The sequence below is a fragment of the Lissotriton vulgaris genome, chromosome 1_1 (genome assembly GCF_964263255.1).
Source record: "Lissotriton vulgaris chromosome 1_1, aLisVul1.2, whole genome shotgun sequence".
NCBI lineage: Eukaryota > Metazoa > Chordata > Amphibia > Caudata > Salamandridae > Lissotriton > Lissotriton vulgaris.
In genome coordinates, this window is record NC_141685.1 from 895,655,345 (window position 1) to 895,677,395 (window position 22,051).

General features: G+C 43.2%; 1 protein-coding gene across 1 annotated transcript in view; it reads right to left on the reverse strand.

Moving 5' to 3' along the window:
- The window catches only part of GRIN2B (glutamate ionotropic receptor NMDA type subunit 2B), a 516,540-nt gene that overhangs the window by 13,168 nt on the left and 481,321 nt on the right, over nt 1-22,051 (reverse strand). The window contains exons 10-11 of the mRNA XM_086958937.1: nt 17,825-18,054; nt 7,987-8,147 (exon numbers count right to left, since the gene is read on the reverse strand). Coding sequence (XP_086815063.1) covers nt 7,987-8,147; nt 17,825-18,054 — 391 coding nt within the window. The remainder of the gene's footprint in view (nt 1-7,986; nt 8,148-17,824; nt 18,055-22,051) is intronic.

A 22,051-nucleotide genomic window follows, 5' to 3' on the forward strand; every position in this document is an offset into this window, starting at 1 on the left:
GAGAAACAAGAAAGTAAAGGAGTAGAATGGGGTATAGTACCCATACAAAAAGGGCACTGGAAAATGGGATTGGAGGGACCTGGGGGGACTAAACATATCCAAAGTCGTTAGAAAATGTTTAAGGAAACAAAAAGAACCAGAGGAACATGTGAACGATAGAAATGAAAAAGGGAGTGGAAACATGGATAGAGAGGAAAAAAGAAAAATTGAACACAAAGGATGTAGGGAAGATGGAAAGGAGATAGAAGAAGGGGTGGGAAAAAGGGATGGGAAAAAAGCTGCCAGAAGATGGAAACAAATCAGAAAATGGTCAATCCGTGTAGGAAAATTACACAAGGGGTAACCAACGAGTTAAAGAAAGCTACTATATTCCAGTCTTTCATTGAGTCGTTTTGGATGCATGGAATGCATTCAACAAGGTCATAACCTCAGTCAAATTCATTTTCAAATTCTTGAAGTTGTCAGAAAACCCATAGGCATTGATCCTTAGAAATTCCTTCTACAAAGAGAACTATTTTGGATTTACAAAATGCATTCCATGCATCGAAAATAACTCAATGAAAGACTGGAATATAGTAGCTTTCTTTAACTCATTGGTTACCCCTTGAGTAATTTTCCTACACGGATTGACCATTCTCTGATTTGTTTCCATCTTCTGGCAGCCTTCTTCCCATCCCTTTTTCCCACCCCTTCTTCTATCTCCTTTCCATCTTCCCTCCATCCTTTGTGCTCAATTTTTATTTTTTCTCTATCCATGTTTCCACTCCCTTTTTCATTTCTATCGTTCACATGTTCCTCTGGTTCTTTTTGTTTCCTTAACTCCTTAGCAGCATCGAATGTTCAGCGCCCAGTGCTGAACGTTCGAATAACGGGTGCTGACCCGTCGGCCAACGGTCGTGCGCAGCACTGGCAAGGTAGTGCTTGCGACAACCGTTGGCCGAAGGCAGCACTTAAAGGGTTAAACATTTTCTAACGACTTTGGATATGTTTAGTCCTCCCGGGTCCCCCCAGTCCCTTTTTGTATGGGTACTATAAACCATTCTACCATGCCACACTCCTTTACTTTCTTGTTTCTCTCCACACATTTTTCCCTTACCGATTTCCATTACGTATTGCATTGTTTACATTTGTTCTAATGTTTACCATATCATATGGCTCACAGTGTACTTTTGCTTATTAATGTTGTTACCACGTCAGTTTGTTTTCCACACAACAATGTTACTCACAGGATCCTTAAATATTCTTTATGTCTATTTTCACGTTGTGTACGGGACTACTCCAGTCCGTTTTCATTTGCGCCTACTATTCACGTTGTTCTTCACCTAGAAGTTCTCTTCCGGTTTCGAGTCCTAATTCTATACGCATGTTTTTCACGCAGTGTTTCCTCACGTTTCCTGGATCCGGGCTTGTCCCACGGCGTCCTGTTAGTTTTTCATACGGTTCTTCTGTGAGTTATAAGGTCTAGGTACCCCCATTTACATGTTTTCTTCTAACACACTAGAACGGTCTGCGAATCTCCTTCACTGACTATTGTTTCCATCATTCTTTTTTGGGTAGCACTCGTTTTACCTCGTATTCAAGATTCCGGTCCAGGCTGTCAGGGACCTGTTTTGCTACGCTAAGGGCTTTAAGAAAATTCTTCCCTCTGCTGCCCAGAGAAGCTAGGGAAACGGTTGCGCGTGCCCTCATCTTGTCCAGATTGGACTATGCTAATGCATTGTTTTGTGGTATCCCGGCGTATCTGGTCAAACGACTGCAGGTTGTCCAGAACGCCGCGGTCCGCCTTTTGTTTAGCATTCCGAAATGGCAGAGCGCTCGGTCACACATGCGCGCACTCCACTGGCTCCCTGTAGCTCAGAGAATTATGTTCAAATCTCTCGTGCTGTCATTTAGAGCTGTCCACGAGCTAGGCCCCGGCTACCTGAGGAAGCGCTTCTCTTTCTACACTCCTTCTCGCTGTCTCAGGTCAGCCTCGCTGGCCAAACTGACTCTTCCCCGCTATAAGCGGGCTAGGCTGGGCGGCCAATCTATTTCTGTGGTAACTGCGAAGGCTTGGAATGCTCTCCCTCTTCATTTGCGTACCGCCCAGTGTCTATCCAAGTTTAAAAAGGATCTCAAGACCCATCTGTTTATTTGTCAGGTCTAGGCTGTCTCTCTGTGTTATGTTTGGTCACCTCCGCAACGCGCCAGGATACTCCCCAGTAGCAGAGCGCGCTACAAAACAACCTATAACATAACATAACATAACATAACATAACATAACATAACATAACATATGATCGTGTTTCCACTCACTCTGTCACCATCTTTGAATGGCTCGTTAATTTTCCTTATAACACACCCCGTATTCATCCGATACGATGATTCATGTTCTATGGGCAGCACATTTTTTCTCCTGTCGTCACAGTTACACTGTCCCAAGTCACGCCGGTAGTCTATCTCCGATACCACTTTTACCACCTCGATTTTTATTTCACATTCATGTAGCATTGTGAATTCCACTGTGTTCTCCAACCCACTGCTTCATTTGCACACCCCCTTTTCACCTTTTTCTCGATATAGTATTGTTAACTACGGGCCCTGAATGTACATATAGCTTTTTTCTGTTTGTTTGTTTCCCCAGACATTTAACCCCCTGAAGAAGAGAAGTTAGGCTCGAAATGCATCGTGTCAATATGCACTGTATTGAAGGAAGATGTCTTCAATTGATATGCTATGATTTCACGGCACATTAGTGCACCAAGAATTACATTGGAATTGTTTACTTCTTCTGTTTGGATAAATGAAAATTCAGAATAAATGAATGATAACATAAACTCTCATCAGTACATGGAGTAAAGATTTGCTGATACCTTTGTTAAGTTGAACTTTGGCGTGCTTAAGAGCCACACCTTACGCCTGTAAGGTTTTTCGTGTTTCTAAGTCCAGCACCTCTTGGACGGGAGGTGAACCTCTCCAGCACCCTTACCCTGATCACGTTTGATCTTATTCTTTTTGCTAACCTTCCTTGAACAAGTGAGTGCAGCGGACCCCCATTCTTGTATTCATAGAAAAGACTCCAGAGGTGCATCAGAGCCATGGGGAATAGTAGCTACAGGGTGGCAAACGTTCTATGGACCCTAATCAAGTTAATTTTCACTTTCCATATTCCAGCATGGTTAAATTCTTGATTTGCTATAAAATTTAGTTCTGTGGAAAATTGTGATACTTTTTGCAGCCTCTAGGTGCTTTATTTATTTGACTGTGCCTGTCCATTATCTTCAAGGAGGATGTTTGCCCTTACCTGAGGCAAGAAGGAGCAATTGTGCCTGACTGGAGCCCTTGAGTTCTCTTCTAGGCAGCTTCACTCAGCCTGATTTAGTGCATAGGTCTAGATGAGACAAACCACCTGACACTGGTTCCGCTTCTGCTCTCTGTCAACTCTGGATCTGTCTTTCGTCTGCAGTCTCTGCCCTCAGGGTCCCTTCGCTCTGGCCAAGGTGAACATACCAACAGCTTTATGTGAAGAAGTGGGTCAGAGCTGAGCCTTCAAAGGCCAGAGCACGAGATCTGGCTGGCTTGTGGCTTGTCCTTCAGTTGGACCATAGAGACGAGCCAAGGACGAGCCAGAGATACACCCTTAGTCCGAGCCAGGCTCGAGCCTGCGTTGACTCACCCCCCAATACCTCCAATGCACCCACATACATTCTATCCGGTAGAGCACGTTTTCACAAGCAACCAACACAACAATCAATAGTGACTTCTGTGCACTCTGTGACCCTAGCTGGATCTTCCAAATAAAAAGCTGCCATTGAGTGGCGCCAACGGAAACATGCGAAAATGTACACTACCAAAATCAAAATTAGGAAAAGACTAAAAAAATAACGTACAGAGCTATAAATCTACTGGAATTATGATTTGCACTTAATCCCACACTACCAACCCTTTGAAGTCACAAACATGCGAAGTATAGAGTTAGACTACTCTTAGAAATTTATAACTCACAGAAATCTATACATGCAGAACTTTTCTTACGGTCTTTCCTTTTACAAGTTATATTTTCGCAGTGATTATTTTTGCATTGGTTTTTTTTTAAATGTATACTTTATGTTTCCTAATCTTTATTTTTGACGTCGTTATTTTTAATGGGCTTTCTTTTTTCCAGTTTTTTTTTCCTTTATTTTGCAATCTTTATATTATCCAAATTCGCAGTCCCCTTCGTCTCGGTCCTTAATTGTGAGGCCTTCATTGTGAGGCAGAGTCGCCTCACAATTAAGGACAGGGACGCAGAGGAGACAGGAGGGGGTAATTAATTTGAAACCGTAAAGTGTGCCTGACAAGAAATACTGAAATGCATGCAGTAAGTAAATCACGCTCATGGACGTAAATAAAAAGGAAAAGGCGAAGATATGAAACTTGGGGAGGTGACGTATGACTTCTATTTGCATTCGGAATCATCAGCCATAGAGCCCGGGGGAGCGACTATGGAGGAATAACGCGGAACGTGCGCGGCCCAACAAGCATCGATTTAGTTTTGGGTCGTGCATCTTGGGGAACATGCCCCCCAACTTGCTCTGCTTCGGTTGAGGCCCGAAACCGATTACCGGAAGGCCCGTGGGACCAGGCCCGACGGAAGCAGCCATGACGAAGCTCGTACATCAAGGGCGTCGTCGCCTCCATAGTAATCGCGTGGCGTGGCTCCTGAGGGCGCCTGTGCGGAATGTTCACCTTGTCGCCGAAGATGATGGATCGCCCGGGCCTGCGCGCTGTTTATATTCACGGGCAGACATATTTAAAGAGCCCTGGGGTGATGCATGACTCTGCAGCGAACAGCTTCATCGAGAGGAGACATTATTTACACTGAGAGGGGTGCCATGATGCCGGATGTGAACGGCTCTTTACGGGGCTGGCGCAGACTGCAATTTGCACGGTATGGGCCTTACAAACAAAAATTAAAAAAAACGGACAGGACTCATGGGGCGGTTACAGAGTCCTGCATGTGCACCGGGCACAAAGGAAAGGGGTCCATACAGAGCGGATACTGCATGCACGACATGGAACCTTTCAGACCTGAAAGACCTCACACGAAGGTTAAGGCAGTCATGCCAACAGAGCCGATAAATACTGGAGACTCCCGATTTGTAAGGAAAAAAAGGCTTTATTTTAGCCATCTCTCGTACAAAATGTCTTTTACTTCAACGTATGTCAATGAAAAAAAAGGGCTGTTCCCCAGTTTAACAAAACTTCCTTCCTCGTTTTAAAATGTGGGCTTGTGTAGCTACGGATTCTTACACTGAGAGGCTACAGACTGTGGGATGTGCACTGCAAAGACAGAAATGGGATCCGCGCTTTACAGAGTGGATACAGACCGTGTGATAAGCACCTTACAAACCGGGGAGGGCTCTTTACATAGAGCTGGTAGAGGCTGCGTTTCATGAACCTCACACACAGGAAAGGGCACCATCCAGAGGGAGATAACAGAAAGTGGGATGCAGTTGCTGCTGCTACCAATATGGAATGCTGGGCCTGCAGGGCAGCAGCAGCGGTGGCGGTGGTGGGGATGGAGAAGAAAGGGTTGAATTAAAAAACAGAATAAAAAAATACTTACCTGATACTGTGATTGCCTCGTGTTTAGGTGCTCCGCCATTCTCCTGCTTCTCCCAGCAGTCCCTGGGACAGACTCCCCATCCAATCCAGACGCGGCTCGCATACTATGAGAGCAGCGCCGGGATTGGCCTGAGTGGGCTGGTTTGACGCTCCTGTCAGGCACAGGGAGTTTGTGCCATTTCTCCACCTGGCTGTAGAATACAGCTGGGTGGAGAAACCTAAATGTGCATGTCTGTTTGGCAGGCCTGAGACGGCTTGCCAAACAGAAAAGCGCACTTGGAAGTGCCTATAGTACTCCATTCCTGCTGCCTTTCATGGCCCGACCCGCTCCTCTTACACACGCTGGCTCGTTCAGCAGCACACAAAATTAATTGATAGTAAAATATTGTTTTATTTTTCAGCTGCTGGCTCTGAGCCAGAGGGGCACCGCTCCCATGCCATTTCGGAGAAGCCGCTGCAGGTGGGGTGTGCACCTTACAGACAAGAAATGGCTCTTTACACAGAAGTTACAGATTCTGCAATATGCAATTTATGGAGAAGTTGGAGACTGAGAAATGCAAGTTAGAGAAGGAAAATGTTCTTTACACAGAGGACAGAACGATTGCACACCTCGTACTTTCCAGACAGATAAAAAGCTTCGTACGATCAGTCACAGACTGCGCTATACGCATCGAGGGAGTAAAATAGCTTTTTATTTACAGAGATACGACTGCCTGAGAGATATGCACCTTCCAGAGTATGGGTTACAGACTGTAGTCTGCACATTGTACACAAGGAAAAGGATCTTCACACAGAGAGGTAAAACAGGCTGTGAGGATGCACTTTAATAGGAAAGGGCTCCTTGCAAAGCTATTAGAGATTGCAGAAAAAGCTTTTTATAGAAAAAAAAGTCTCCTTGGCGAGTGATTATAGGTCGCTGGATATGAAGAATACATAGCACAAATGGCACCTTATACAGAGAGGCTACAGTTGGTTGACAATGCAAAATTACACTGAGGAACAATATTCCTGCTTTTCCCTGAACTGCACCAAGCAAAATTTCAGAACAATATCATAAGTTAAAGAGCCCATTATTATTAAGTCACTTTATCAGTTAAAAAAAGACGCCTCTCAAAGATTTTCACCATGTTTTATCTGTATGTTTTCGGTCTGAAAGAAGCATGAAGACTGACTTCAACTAAACAATTTCAACATTTTTGTACACAATAAAGCTGAAAAATAAACATCCTAGTCAGGGGCGGCTCCTCCGTTGAGGCGGAGGAGCGTTGCCTCACAAGAAAAATAAAATGATAACGGCATCTTATTGTCATTTTATTTTTCAGTACTCCTCTGTAGGGGCGGGCGGGCGGGGCTGGGCTGGCCTCAGAGCAGGTGGAGGAGTGGTGGGAACTCTCTGAGTGCGCATGACGGTCTGGCCAGCCGTCATGGCTCGGCCAATCAATAATGGACTGTGTTGCACAGCCTGGGTGGAAAACATGGCCAGGCTCCCAGTCCCCGTCTGAGCGCCGAACAACGGTGCTCAGACCAATCACAACGCTACTATCAGCAGAGTCGTGATTGGCTAGGGGAGTTTGGAAGCCTTGGTGCTTCATGCTCTTGCTTCCTGCGTTGACAAAAGAAAAAAAGGACGGAGGAGAAGCGACAGCCGGCAGGTACATTTATTTTATTTCCTTCTATTTTATTTCTTAATTTTTTTAACCCCCTCCTCTTCACTCCTCCCGCCCTACCACGTCTGCCCTGCAGCAGCTGCTACTGATACTTGTAGTGTTGTGTGCATTATGAACATTTGTTCATCATTGGCACACTTGACCTGTCCATAGGTGGGCGTTTTCACCACAGAATCAAAGTGCAATTAAAGACTGTGTTTCTCGATTTACAATGAGACAAGCCCACTATTTTGCACATGAAGCTTGAGAATGGTCGAAGCGCCTCAGATGTCTGTATCAATCCTGTTAACTGGGCACTATTGGTGCCACTGCGATTCTCCTAGAGCAGCCTTATATGGACTGGTTCTGGTATAATTCTTTGCAGCATTCTGGAAAGACTGGAATTTTATTAACAAAGTCGCTCTCCCAGTGGGCCAGTCTGTCTCCTGTGACCGCTGGCACAAGCCAAAAACATACATCAAGCAAGAAAATGGCAAGTAGGGGACTGCATGTGGCCTAACAGCTAGAGCAGTTGACCTCGAAGCTGGGGAACCAGGTTCTAGTCTCGGCAGGGACACTCAACATCCTGTGATTCTGGGCAAATCACTTAATCTCCCTGTGCCTAACAAAATTAATGTGTCCGCCTGTAACACAACTGGTGCTCATGTAATGCTCTGATGCCTTTGGGTCGAGTTTGCCCTGTATAAAACTCCCCACCCCCCCAAAAAAAGTAAGAAATTGAACAAAGACTTACCCATTTTTTAGAGAGTGGAGGGCATCCTGCACCCCCTTCTGGTTAAACTTCACCATGTAGCCATGCATCTCTGGGTAGTTGTTCCTAATGTTTCGCTCTGTACTCCCATTTGGAACAGTCCCAAACCGGAAGGCCGGCGAGAAGTCATTCGGTCTTTGGAACTAGGAGAGGTGGAGAAAGGCACCAAAGTTAGAATGTGTATGTGCAGGTCAGCTTTCTACCTCCCAGAAACGCACATCTAATCAGTGAACATCAACAGTATAGTTAAGACACATAATGATATGGATGGAAACTGAAGTCCACTCTAGCGCCTTTGACCATGGGAGACGAATGGCATTAATGAGACAATTTGACCAGAACCCAAACATTACTGCTATTTTAACACCTCGGAAGATTAGAGATGCCATGCAGTGGGGACAGATGGCCCTGGTAATTAAGATGCCCTTTTCCCAGCTGAACAAATGCCGGAACTTCTGACCTAGTTCGCATGCATCTCCTGTTGTACACCGACAAACACCTTCGTGATTTGTGCATCTCATGGAGGACTGGATCTCTGGTAGGTTATCAGGACGAACAGATGGGATAAATGTATATACAATAAAGCTAAATGAAAATAATGGACATGCAGAATCTGTGGTTATCCTCAAACTCTGTCAACAAACTCAACTTCAGCTTAATATAAAATCACATAATGTTGAATACAAACAAAGTCTTTAAATCATACTTATTTCATCAAATACCCCCGTATTACAAATAAACATGTACAACCGTTACTAGACAAATGATACAATTTATTATAAATTGCAGGCACTAGTTACAATCCTTTACTGTTTTTAAATTGTACAATATTTTTGTTGAGAAATGATTTTCAAGTTGTGTAATTATAAAATCAACAAGATGGTAGAATATGTCTTATGTTAAAAAGAAGTTGCACTGATTTGGATGTTTATACTTCCAAGATTATTGAATATTAAGAATGTATTTATTATGGAATGATCATATGTGCTTTAATGTCTGTAAATAATATATTGAGAATAAAAACGATATTTTGTCGAGTAAAAGTTATACATGTTCCTTTATTTGTAATACACTCCTTGGTTAAATAAAGGGGAGAACTTCGATGAATACGTTTTGTTTCAAAATGTATTTGGTACATTACATTTCGTAGTCTAATATTAAGCTGAAATGGAGTTTGTGTGTTGATTGGTGTTAGACGTCCCGTCTCCTTTGGCATGGAGTGGGTGACTCTCATATTTGGAGTTTTGCTTCTTGAAAATCTGACATGGATTTGGCCCGCTTCGACTTACGCTGGCCATGACTGTTCCACACAATATTGAATTAACTGGAGGAAGACATACAGTTCATAGCCAGGATATACCTTCATCAATCTTTGTGCTGGAAACTGTCTTCTGGGGTAATGATAATAAGGTTTCGGGTGATGTCACAGTTGTTATGTGGTTAAGTGATGTTGCAGTGCGGTCTCAGTTTCCTTGAGTGATGTAATATGTGATATCAGCTTCCTGGAGTGATATTACTCTCTGAATGTAAGTTCCCTGTAGTGATGCGTTTATCTAATATCCGATTTTCGGGCAATGTTGCCATTTGAAACCCAATCTTTGGCGTGGTGTCACAGCCTGATGTCAGGTTCCTGGAGTGATGTCACAGCCAAATGTCAGGTTCCTGGTGAAATGTCACAGCCTGATGTCAAGTTCCTGGTGTGATGTCACAGCCTGATGTCAGGTTCCTGGTGTGATGTCACAGCCTGATGTCAGTTCCTGGTGCGAAATAAAAGTCTTTTGTCAGGTTCCTGGAATGATGTCCCAGTCTGTTGTTGGGTTTCTCTAGAGATGTAACAGTTTCCTTTTAGGTGTCAAGATTTATTTTACAAACAGGTCCCTGGATGCACCAGCAAGACTTCCCTTTACAAAAAATGTATACATTTTTTGATTATGAGATGTGTTCTCAAAAGTTACCTACTGATTTCTGGAGTATTATTTCTTTGGAGGCCATTTGTATGGTCTGATTTCAATACTAAACAGCTGCTGCTATTGAACCCCGAGACCGGTCCCAGGATACTTATTTTCTGGTCCAGGGAGGACCTGGCCCAGCAGTTCAGACTGGGCTGTTCCCATGGGTAGCAGGGTCAAGACTGATTTGCATATGGCTGTGTCCAAACTGGGGTGGCATGGTGAGCTAAAAAACGATGGATTAAAAAAAACAACAGGTGTGTGACTGGGGGTGAATCTTTGACAATGTTCAGCATTCCATCCATCATCTTTTTGTGTTACAATAATTATGCTGAAAATAGCATATGGCAAACCGCCTTGGAATCCTATTTGAAGAAAATCTGCACTTTAGGGAGAACGATCAAAGCATAAGTTGACAATCGAGTATTGGAAAAGAATAACTTGGGAAAAATGGAAAGAGTCACCTAAAACGTTGGAGTTACTGTAAGAACACAGAGTCAGGGCAATGGACAATTTAGCAATCTCTGAGGAAGAACATCTTATCTCGCATAGAGAATAGACACGTTTCACATCTTAACCTCTGTTGATTATGGGATTATTGTAAAATTACCAGATTTATGTTTCCTCTTCTTCTGAAATATTAGTAGAATTATTGGTACCTACATAAAATGTTTGAAACATGTGAAGTGATTTCTCTTTGAAAACTGAGGCCCTCATAATCTTCTACAGTGGATGTTAAAACCATGATCACAGTATCACAACCCGTTAAAAGGCGGGGTCATCACGGTATAGCCTTAACTCTGAAACAGTGCATTATTCTCAGTACTCAAGTCCCCTGTTTGCATTAGGCCTGTAAAACATACGATTTACATTTTACAATTTTTTAATATATTAAATTGCATTAGTTATGTTACAAAACCTGACACGTGTACCTCAGACTCTTACTCAAGCTGTGCTCTTGCATAGCACATATTTACAGCCATTAATAAAGATTGAATGTTGTATTTTTTATCACTTGAATCACAATGGAACTGTAAAATACAGACACTTCTTGAGAACTCTCGGATCAATGAATCCCACAGTTCGGAGATTAACTTCTGCAGATGAAGATTATCTGAGATTTAAAAAACTTAAAGGATACTGCATTTTTCAATTCAAATTCACACCGCAGATGGAGAATTGTACTTAAAATTTCTCTTCTATCTCAGTTACCTCAAGCTTTTTAAAACAAAAATCAAACTTTATTGGGTTTCAGTGACAATACCCTGCGTAAAGGATTATGCCATGTCACATTACACAGATTCTATAAACAGACATATAAATATACATTTCAAATCCATTCCATAACTGTAGACCTATATGTCACATATATATGTGTAGCGAGGTTTGCCCAGAAGAAAACCTCATGGCAGATGCTATATATAAAACCAGACATTATCATAGGATCGCACCAGAAAAACCAAAAAAGCAAAGTAATTCTGGAAATCAGCCTGCTGTGTATCTCTGGACCCTGCAAACTAATAACTAACCCCTCTTGCTTTTGTGCACCCCCCCCCCCCCGCCCCCCCCCCCCAGTTACCTCAAGCTTTAAGAGCTTTCTACGAACCAACGGATATATGCAATACATGCTGTGAAGCAGGGATTTAAGTTGGATTGAAAAACTGGGGGCTGAGGTCTCTCAAAGGGGCGTGGTCGATGTAATTAAGGGTGTGGCTTAAAACATGTTAGCTACAAGTCTGTGCATAGCATAGCGTGCTGCTTACTAGTATTTTGCTGCATCTGTCATTGCAACCACATATATAATACAACAAGTAACATTACACCTAAAACAAGCCAGGACTGTTGGCTTTGTCAGTGGTTAGTTGCATAAGATAAATAAGCAACAACTTTGGCTTTGGTGCATATAATATTAAAAATACCTCCGTTCTGAAATGATGAGACTGAAAGAACTATAACGAGACTCAGTTGTTACATCAAAGGCAGCGAAGGGTGGCACTACTGCAGAGTTCACTTTTTTTTTCACCCTGAGAGTGAGGGCAAAAATGGAGAGCCCGATAGCGACCCATCTCAGCACCTGCTTTTTAGAACTGGCAGTGCTGAGCACAGGCAGGCCCACTTAAAGCCCTGCTGTGAATTTATGTTTACGTACCCTGTTCACTCAGTTTCCTTTTGAGCATGGCTTTGTGGACTACTTTGGGTTTTATGTATACGCCTCTCAGGAAGAGATGTTTACAGTCCTGGTAAAGTATCTGATGTATGTATTTCCCAGCCGGAACCATGCTAACCCGTTTACTGCATTATTTCGGCGCAGTGCGGGCGTTCTAAGGAGTGGGCGGGGCCGCGTCGGCCATTGGGTTTTCGCAGCACCAGCCAGGTAGTGCTCGCGACAGGAGCACGGAAGGGGTTAATAGACCTATGTCTCATGATCTTTTGTATTTTAATAATTTTTACGTGTTAATCATTCATAAATGATATTGAAATGATATAATTTTAGATTTGGCTTGAGAGCGCATCTGTCTGCACGACCAATTGTTAGCAGTTCTTTTACATGTAAATAAAGTGGCCTTTGGCTGTGCCCCACGGGAATAACTCCCTTCATGCTATTGGCTGTTTGGTGTATCTTTCTGCCTACGATGGGGAGTTCCATTGCAATGCATGGAGAACTAGCTTACATCTCACCAGTACACTAAATCATCACACAATAAATTTGTTATCCCATAGATGGATTATATACAGAAAGCAATCGATGTTTGTTTTGTTTGTTCACTGCAGCAGCCTTGTTTTTGTAAAAGTTAGCCTTTATAATATAATGCATGGCAGACAGATCCAATGGCTTTGCCAAAGCTTGATTTAAACAATGTTCTTTGATCTTCTTCCATCCACTGCATTAGTAAGAACTCCAATCCAAGACACAAAAAGAAAAACACTCTGATCTCACATGCAACACCAACATGTGTCTTACAAGGACCTCAGTGCAAATAAACCCTGCATTTCGCCAAGCACTCTCCACCAGTGCCGCGCGCTACCAATCAAATATGTGTCTGCTTCATAACGTGTGGAAATGTAACTTAGACAAAATAGGGAAATGGCATAATTAAATATTCATGAGGTTTGGCCTGCCATTGAGAGGAAACGTGATTGTGAACCCCTAGTCCCTAAAAGGCACCAAGAGCACATGCTGGCAGAGCGGGCTGGAAAACGATTGTGGGAGCTGGCTGCAGACATGCAGTGCCATATTTCATGCGCTCAGCTATGACAGACGGCAATGGTAATTGAATCTTAATTTTTTTTTAAACAAGAGGATGTCAGATGGAATGCCATAATAATAAGATTATAATGGTGGATCCGTCTGCGGTAATTAGGATTGACTGACTGGCCGATTTGCTGTGATGTGCCCGAGTTCAAGGGCTGCATTCTTTCTTGTGGGAAAAGCAATTCTGAGGTCATTGTACCAGGGTAAAAATGTCTGCTGAGTTACCTCAAATTCTTCTACCAATCCGCCCCACATCAAAATGGCTGCTGCTCAAAAGACTGTTTGCTCCCTTACAGCAGCCACCAGAGAAAGATATTTCGTTTACTTTGGTTTATGCAAACATTGCTTAGAAGATCAGACATGCAGTCTAATGTAAACTTAGGAAAGCTGCAATGTCTATCCTCAAAGGTTTCTTTCCCCACGTGTGAGTCAAGCCAATATTGGCCATCCCACAACATTTTTCAGTTGCAAAAAAAGTAGCAACCTAACACCATCATATGAATGGTCACGCTGCTCCTGTGTGCTTCTCTAATACGATGGTAATCCAGTGCTTAATTTGAGCTAGTGGTTTCCGGTTCTTGACACACACTTAAATTTGAACACCAACACTATAACAATCTGCCACATGGTGGCGCTGTGTGTGTGTAATTTAGAGATGAGCAGAACAACAGCTGTTTCCTAATTCAATATATATTTAAAATGACTAATTCCCGTCACCCAAGCTATTCAAAAAGACTTGGGCCCGGAATAGTCTGAATAATCACACTTATAGGAGCGTTATGGTTGGTAGTTGCATAGGTATTGTTTCTGCCAGCGCTGACAAGGCAATGGGTGGTTAAAGCTGCAGTGGCCTACTGGCAAGGGCCCGGGCACATATTTTATTACAAATTAAGAACTGGGATAATCTCTGGAACAAAAACAACTACATGGGGGAAGGGAGCAATAAATGTATGATTCCAATAGGACAGTATGAAGAGAGATATAGGAAAGGGCGCAGTTACCCACCGGTGGTTGGAGATAGGATATCACCAGCGGAGGTAATCGGACTACCACAAAAGTTCAGTACTTCCTTACAGTTCAGCATGAATGCAACACACCGAGGTGTGTATTGAGCTGTCTAGGGAGTGAGGAGAGAGGGGGACCCAAGGTTCTGCTTTTGTACTTTGGCTTTAGACACCTCTTCAAGTTCCCCTTTTTACATGGGTACTTTATGTCTGGGCAGCCATCAGTGATTTTTAATTTGTAAAACAATAACTGCCAAGGCTCTCGTCAGGAGACGACTGCAGCGTGCAACATACAGTTCCCCTGCCAGCGCTCCCAATGATAGTAACAACCCAACTACTAACCATCACACTCCTACAAGTGTGACAATTTGGACTGTTTATGGCCCCCAAAGCTATTAGAATGGCTTGGGCAGCAGATAATAGTAATTTTTCATATATATTGAATTAATAATTGACTGTTGTTGTGGTCACCTCTCAATTAGCCAGAGAGTGCATCCTTGTGGCAGACTGTCACAAGCGCCAGTGGTGACAATTAAGTGCTGGTGCTGAGCACCAGAAACCACGGGCTCAAATTAAGCAGTGGTTTAGCCAGTAAGAAATAAGTACAGTGCATTGCTGCCAATTTTCCTGTTTTTGCAATGACAGTCCCAGCAAATTGGAGACAGTCCCAGGTAATATTGTTGCAGAAACTGTTCCTCTATATTACACACAGGTACGCAAACAAGGACTTTCTATCTGTAGCAGCCCTGTGCTGCAAAGTGTTCTGGGATTTATTTGTTTTCAAATGTTGGCAACTATGGCAGTGGATTCTGAACAAATGCAAGAACCGGGAGAATATCAATTCAATAGAATAATATTATATAAAATGAAAGGAGTAGACACTCAACATTGGATAGAATGTTACATTGAGTACAAGAGTAAAAACCACACAACAATGGAGCCAATTTCCTTGCAATTATAGAAGATTATTTGTGAATACAGTAAAACGTTGCATAAACGTGTCAACTGAATGCAACTGGAGAGAAGGTGAATAATGGATGTAGTACTGTCGTTGGATACAAGAATACAGTCGTTGCAACAAAAGAAATGAACATAAAATAGAGTCATATGTTGGAAACCGAGAATCAAATGTCGTCAACATGAGAAAGTTAACACCGGATACAGTAGTACGGTTTGGGAAGAGAACATGATCTATGCAAAAGGAAAGTTAACTCTGGATAGACTAGTATGGTCGGATAAAGGGGTAGAATCTGTGCATCAAGAGATAATTAATACTGGAGTAATAAGGATGGAATGATGGGCCCAAGATTAGAATCTATGCATCAAGAGATAATTAATACTGGAGTAATAAGGATGGAAGGATGGGTCAAGGGTAGAATCTATGCATCGAGAGATAATTAATACTGGAGTAATAAGGATGGAAGGCAGGGCCCAAGGGTAGAATCTATGCATCAAGAGATAATTAACACGGGAGTAATAAGGATGGAAGGATGGGCCCAAGAGTAGAATCTATGCATCGAGAGACAATTAACACTGGAGTAATAAGGATGGAAGGCAGGGCCCAAGGGTAGAATCTATGCATCAGGAGAGAAAATTAACACTGGAGTAATAAGGATGGAAGGATGGGCTCATGGGTAGAATCTATGCATCGAGAGATAATTAATACTGGAGTAATAAGGATGGAAGGCAGGGCCCAAGGGTAGAATCTATGCATCAAGAGATAATTAACACGGGAGTAATAAGGATGGAAGGATGGGCCCAAGAGTAGAATCTATGCATCGAGAGACAATTAACATTGGAGTAATAAGAATGGAAGGCAGGGCCCAAGGGTAGAATCTATGCATCAGGAGAGAAAATTAACACTGGAGTAATAAGGATGGAAGGATGGGCTCAAGGGTAGAATCTATGCATCGAGAGATAATTAACACTGGAGTAATAAGGATGGAAGGCAGGGCCCAAGGGTAGAATCTATGCATCAGGAGAGAAAATTAACACTGGAGTAATAAGGATGGAAGGATGGGCTCAAGGGTAGAATCTATGCATCGAGAGATAATTAACACTGGAGTAATAAGGATGGAAGGCAGGGCCCAAGGGTAGAATCTATGCATCAAGAGATAATTAACACTGGAGTAATAAGGATGGAAGGCAGGGCCCAAGGGTAGAATCTAGGCATCAAGAGATAATTAATACTGGAGTAATAAGGATGGAAGGATGGGCCCAAGAGTAGAATCTATGCATCGAGAGACAATTAACACTGGAGTAATAAGGATGGAAGGATGGGCCCAAAAGTAGAATCTATGCATCGAGAGACAATTAACATTGGAGTAATAAGGATGGAAGGCAGGGCCCAAGGGTAGAATCTATGCATCAGGAGAGAAAATTAACACTGGACTAATAAGGATGGAAGGATGGGCTCAAGGGTAGAATCTATGCATCAAGAGATAATTAACACTGGAGTAATAAGGATGGAAGGCAGGGCTCAATAGTAGAATCTATGCATCAAGAGACGATTAACACTGGATTAATAAGGATGGAAGCATGGGCTCAAGAGTACAATCTATGCATCGAGAGACGATTAACACTGGAGTAATAAGGATGGAAGGATGGGCCCAAGAGTAGAATCAATGCATCGAGAGACAATTAACACTTGAGTAATAAGGATGGAAGGATGGGCCCAAGAGTAGAATCAATGCATCGAGAGACAATTAACACTGAAGTAATAAGGATGAAAGGATGTGCCCAGGTGCAGACTCTATGCAACAAAGACTAGAAACATTTGATAGACTAGTACCGTTGGGGACAACTATGAAACAGGATAGTTGATTAACATTGGGTATAGTATTACTGTTGGGCACAGGGGTCGAATCTATGCCGAGAGAGAAGATGAACATTGAGTGTAGGCACCTACTTGAATACAAGAGTTAGATTTATGTGCTGTAACAAGAGAGACGGTTAAAAATAGATATAGTAAGATGGTTGGGCAAAAAGGAGAAGGTATTAAACCATTGATAGAAATAAATGTCAAATGCAGTAATATGTTGTGTAGAAGAATCACATTTATGCAACACGAGCCTGTGAACATTGACAGGAAGAGTGTGATTGAGAACAAGAGACAAAGTCTAAGCAAAATAAAAGAGAAAAGGATGGAAAACTGGTCTGACTAATGCACTTTAAGTGGCTCTCGGGAGTTCACATTTTAGGTAACTATGATATGTTCTTTGGATAGGGGAAGAGGCAACGACTGGCCAGAAAGTAGTGTTAGATGTAGCAAGTGAGACAGGGCATAATGAGAAGTTATTGTGGATTCTGGTTTGGTCCCAAGTTTTTCTAACATTATTTACAGAGAGGCTGAAGTAGTCTTTAGGGACCTAGCAGAAATTGTGCCTGAAGCCATGCCCTTGCCAACAGTAATTCACCTCCAGATAGTTATTCTGTCAGTAATTTATTTTACCAAGAAAACATGCCCCATGAGTTACTGTCTGAGTAATAGTGTCACATGTAGTTACTGTGCTCATTTTTGATGTGGGGCCACTAATGAGCATTAAGTGGTCCTAGGAGGAACTCCTGCTGTTCTGAGCTACACCGGGTCAGCACTGCTGGTCATTACACTGTACCTTCTTGTCGCTCAGGCCCGACACCTGGTCCACATACTCCTCTTGGATCATGAAGGCTGCCAGGTTGGCAGTGTAGCTGGCCAGGAAGATGACAGCGAAGAAGGCCCAGACCGACACCATGATCTTGCTGGTGGTGCCCTTTGGATTCTGCACAGGCACAGAGTTGTTGAAGACCAGACCCCACAGCAACCAGATGGCTTTGCCGATGGTGAACGAGGGGCCGCCCGGCTCTGCAGGAAACAAAGGAGAAAATGTAGCAGTGTGGGCGTGAATGTCCACATACAGCTCCGCCCACTGCTAGTCATCTTGCAGATGTACATTTTTTAACCTACATAAAATTGTATATGATATTAACTCGTGTACATTTCCATGCCTATGTACACAGACACATGGCTGAAACAAAGTCTGCGGTGCCGGTCATGTCTGAAACCTAAACACATGGCTGTTAAGTTGGATTAATCTTTACATTTTTACAAACTCTTCTTTCAATGTATGCAGTCCTCATCAAACAGAAATGGGGAAAGCCAGTTCAGAAGCCACATAATAATATCAGTGAACACTGCACTTAATGTGGTAAAAAAAACAGTAATGGATGGGTCCAACCTCTTTTTTTAGGAACCCACTGCAGGTGCAGCTGAATGTTGTGACTGCACCAAATATCAAATCTACCTAGCCTTGATTCCACCTCATTCCTCTTTCTTCCACCATCCTACAGTTCCAGTCCCTTTAACTCACTCTTGCCGTTTGTTTTTCATCTAGGCTTCCTCCATTTGTCGCTGCCTTTTGTTCCTTCTTTCATCTTTTCTGGCTCTTCTCGCTTGGGCTGGGTCAAAGACTGATGATGAAAATCAAGTCATGAACCCTAAAAACGTATGCTACCTTTAACTACCTGCACAAATCAATAGCTCTGTCAATCAAGCAGCAACTCATTTCTCCGCTACTACGATCTCAAAGTGCATGTTTTTTCATGGCATATTACGCTATCCACTCCAAAATAATGAATTTACATCACCTCTTCATCTACTTCTTCACCCCAGTCCTCATAACATGAAGTGTGTGCACGACTGAAACAGGCATCCTGCTGCCCATCCAAAAAAAAATGCCCTGGACCCTTACTGAGAGCCAACCCCTTCCCCTCCAAGCACTATAGCCCAGAGCACCACTAACCCAAACTTCTGTTTTTGTGTCTTTCTGAAAGTGGACTCCCTGCTCTACTCCTGTCTGGAGGTCCACCATTGTGTATTTTCCTATCTGTCTGGGCCTAATGCCTTGCACAGATCTACAGGTGCAGGATAATGGTTTTTTGACCCTGCATGGGAAAGAAGACCCAACCTGAAGCAGCTTCTTCATGTGACTCGTTACTTTAGCATTGCTTGGCCCCTCACCTCGCTTTATCCCTCCTTTCCGTTACGTAGATATACTCAACGCAGTTTATTCTCTTACTCTTTCCCCAGCTGTGAAGGATAGGTGCTGCTCGCAGTTGCATGCTGATGTGAGCAGGCAGTTTTATTTTTGTGTAGTGGAAACCAGGCCATTATCTTGCTGCTGTTGGCTCTTTATGGGTGTCAGGGATGGTATTTAAGCACAATCTATCTCATCCCTTTGCATCCATAGGACTGAGCTCTGGTTTCTGAGGAGAATCATAGCACTTGCAAAGAAATGTCTCCCACTCTTGCTGCGGGGTTGTGTGTGTGTGGGGGGGGGGGCCTTTCTAAATCAGATCTAAAATTCCACATAAAGAAGACTCCAGGTCACCTCCTAGAAGAGAGGGACTCTGAAAAAGGGATGAAAAAAGTAAGCATGTTGATGTGTTCCATCCTTCCTCTTCTGGCTGTTCAGCATCTTCTTTGTATCTTCCTTCCTACTGCTACTCTTCACAGAAATGCAACATAGAAAGGGATGAGGCATTTTGTTCCTAATTGCAAATATGTTCTACCTACTATCTTATTTTATCTCATCTTATCTCAGAGACAATCTTGGCTTTCCCACTGCTGAACCTTAGTCAAGTCAAGTACTAGTGTTTTTTTTTCTGCCAATTTTCTGCCAATTGGATTAACCCTTTGCTGCAAAACATCCCATACATCCGGTAGTCATGAACTTGATCTATCATGGGCGGCGTGGTCTCTACATGGCTGCCATCACCCAATATATGTCAAATGTCGAGCCTCCTGAAAGTTAGCCACTGATTTCCCACAAGCTTTGTGAGTGGACCCTAATTTTGGGAAGCTGATAAGCTGGTCCACTAGAATCCCAGAGGATGCTCAATCCTGTCACTCAAGTTCATCATCGTGTGAAAGCTAGACTTCATCCTATCTGACCTTAGCCTCAGCCTCACTCTATGAGCAGGTACCTAAACCACATACACATAACAATCATTGGTCAGACACTTCTCTTTACTTTCTGCAGTCATTCTGAATCGCATGGACTGTTCTGAGCTCTTTTTGGGTACTTCATTTGATGTTCTTCTCTCCTTCTCGTTGGCTGCTGGTGCTTCGATATTGGTGCATCAGCAGATGTGGACCTGTGACTCGAAAAGATCCGGAAAGCTGCTATCATGAACATCCCTTTGTAGTGATCAAGGTCTTTTATTCTGCTCTGAATGACATGCTACATTCGGGACTTGTTTGTGGAGGCTATTATGGGCAGACCCTTCCACCTAGGTTCATGGCCTCGAAGGGAATTGGTCTGATCATTGAACTGAAAGGAACTGATCACAACTCTCCTTGCTCTCAAGTCCTTTGACTTTCGGTTCGGAGTCACTTAGTGGTGGTGGTCTGGACTACAAACTCATTCCCCAAAGTCTACATTAACTGTCAGGGTGAAATCTTTAAAGTCCCTGCCAGTAGTGGCAGTCATGATTTATTCATGGGCTCACTTGCCACTGTTTAAATCTGTTCATATCTGAGAGGTGGACATGCGGCTTGCAGATTCTCTAAGTCGGGTCTTCCCTTTCTCCTGGGAAATTGTATATCTCAAGAACTTTTCTCTGTCTGAAGTAGGCACTTCAGATTTTTTTTGTGGACCTCTTTGCTTTGAGAGCAAATTGACGGCTGCCTATTTTTTATACCAGGTTCCAAGAAACAAGGGCAGGAGTCTAGGATGCTGCCTTGTTCCCCTGGATGTCCAGTTTCCTATATGCCTTTTCTCCCTTTCCTCTCCTTCCTCTGTGCTTAGGCATACTTTGAAGGGAACAAGCAGAAGTTCTTCTTATAGTGCTTCTGTGGAAATTAATGGGCTAGTTTCTCCTGTTATTCTTGACTTCCAGGGAATTAGCACTCCTCTCCCCTTGTTCCCTCAAATTTCATTTCTTCTCATGGAGGCCTCCTGGAGACTTCAACTGTCAGACTGGTAGTTGGGGCTCCATGGATAAAGTCTGACTTCGGATATGGCTCTTTCACCATCATTGGTCTTCATTCAATGAGTGGTGTGTTCATAGAGGGAGGTCCGTCCTTTGGATGCGAACCTGCGCGTATTCTTCAGCTTCTTCAGGGTAGGTTTCATTTGAGCGTTCCTGTTACCATTCTCTGTGTTCAATGGGCTGCCATCAAGACTTTTCATGACCTCTTGGGTGGTACGTTGAATACTGTGCTTTTAGGTATCCATCCTTTGAAGGGATTGTCTTGGCCCCGTACTTGTCTCAACGCTGCTTTTCCTATCGGTTATCTTTGCTGGAGTTGGGGGTCTTGCCAGTATTTCTTTTCAATATCTTGCACTATTATTTTCTGCAGTTGTTGTCATTAAAGGTCCTTTTCCAGGTGGCCACCATCACATCTCAATCACTGGGTGGCTGGTGTTGTCTTGTCAGCAGCGTCCTCCAGGGTTTGTCTCCACAATCCTCTCTCCATTCTACTGCCACCAGGAGACTGTACTACCTGCTATCTTTCCTGATCCCTTGACACCAGCTAAAGTCTGGCTACGTTCTTCAGGTTGTTCATCATGGGATAGGCATCTACTTGGCTTTCAACACTGCCTTTCATCTGTTAGCTTTGGGCATGCTTGTCATAGCACCAATCGTTCTGTACCCAGTGTGTCTTAACGCATGGGCATGCTGGGTAGTTGCCTGGGGGCCCACAAGCGTAGGGGCCACACGTGGCTCAGAATTTTACACGATTTTCTGCTAAACATTGTTATTCCTGTGAGTGGTTCTGTAGGCATGACCCAGTGCACTACTTTGCCTGGGGGGCATAATCCTGTTAGATGGCCCTGTCTGTACCCACACACAGTTGT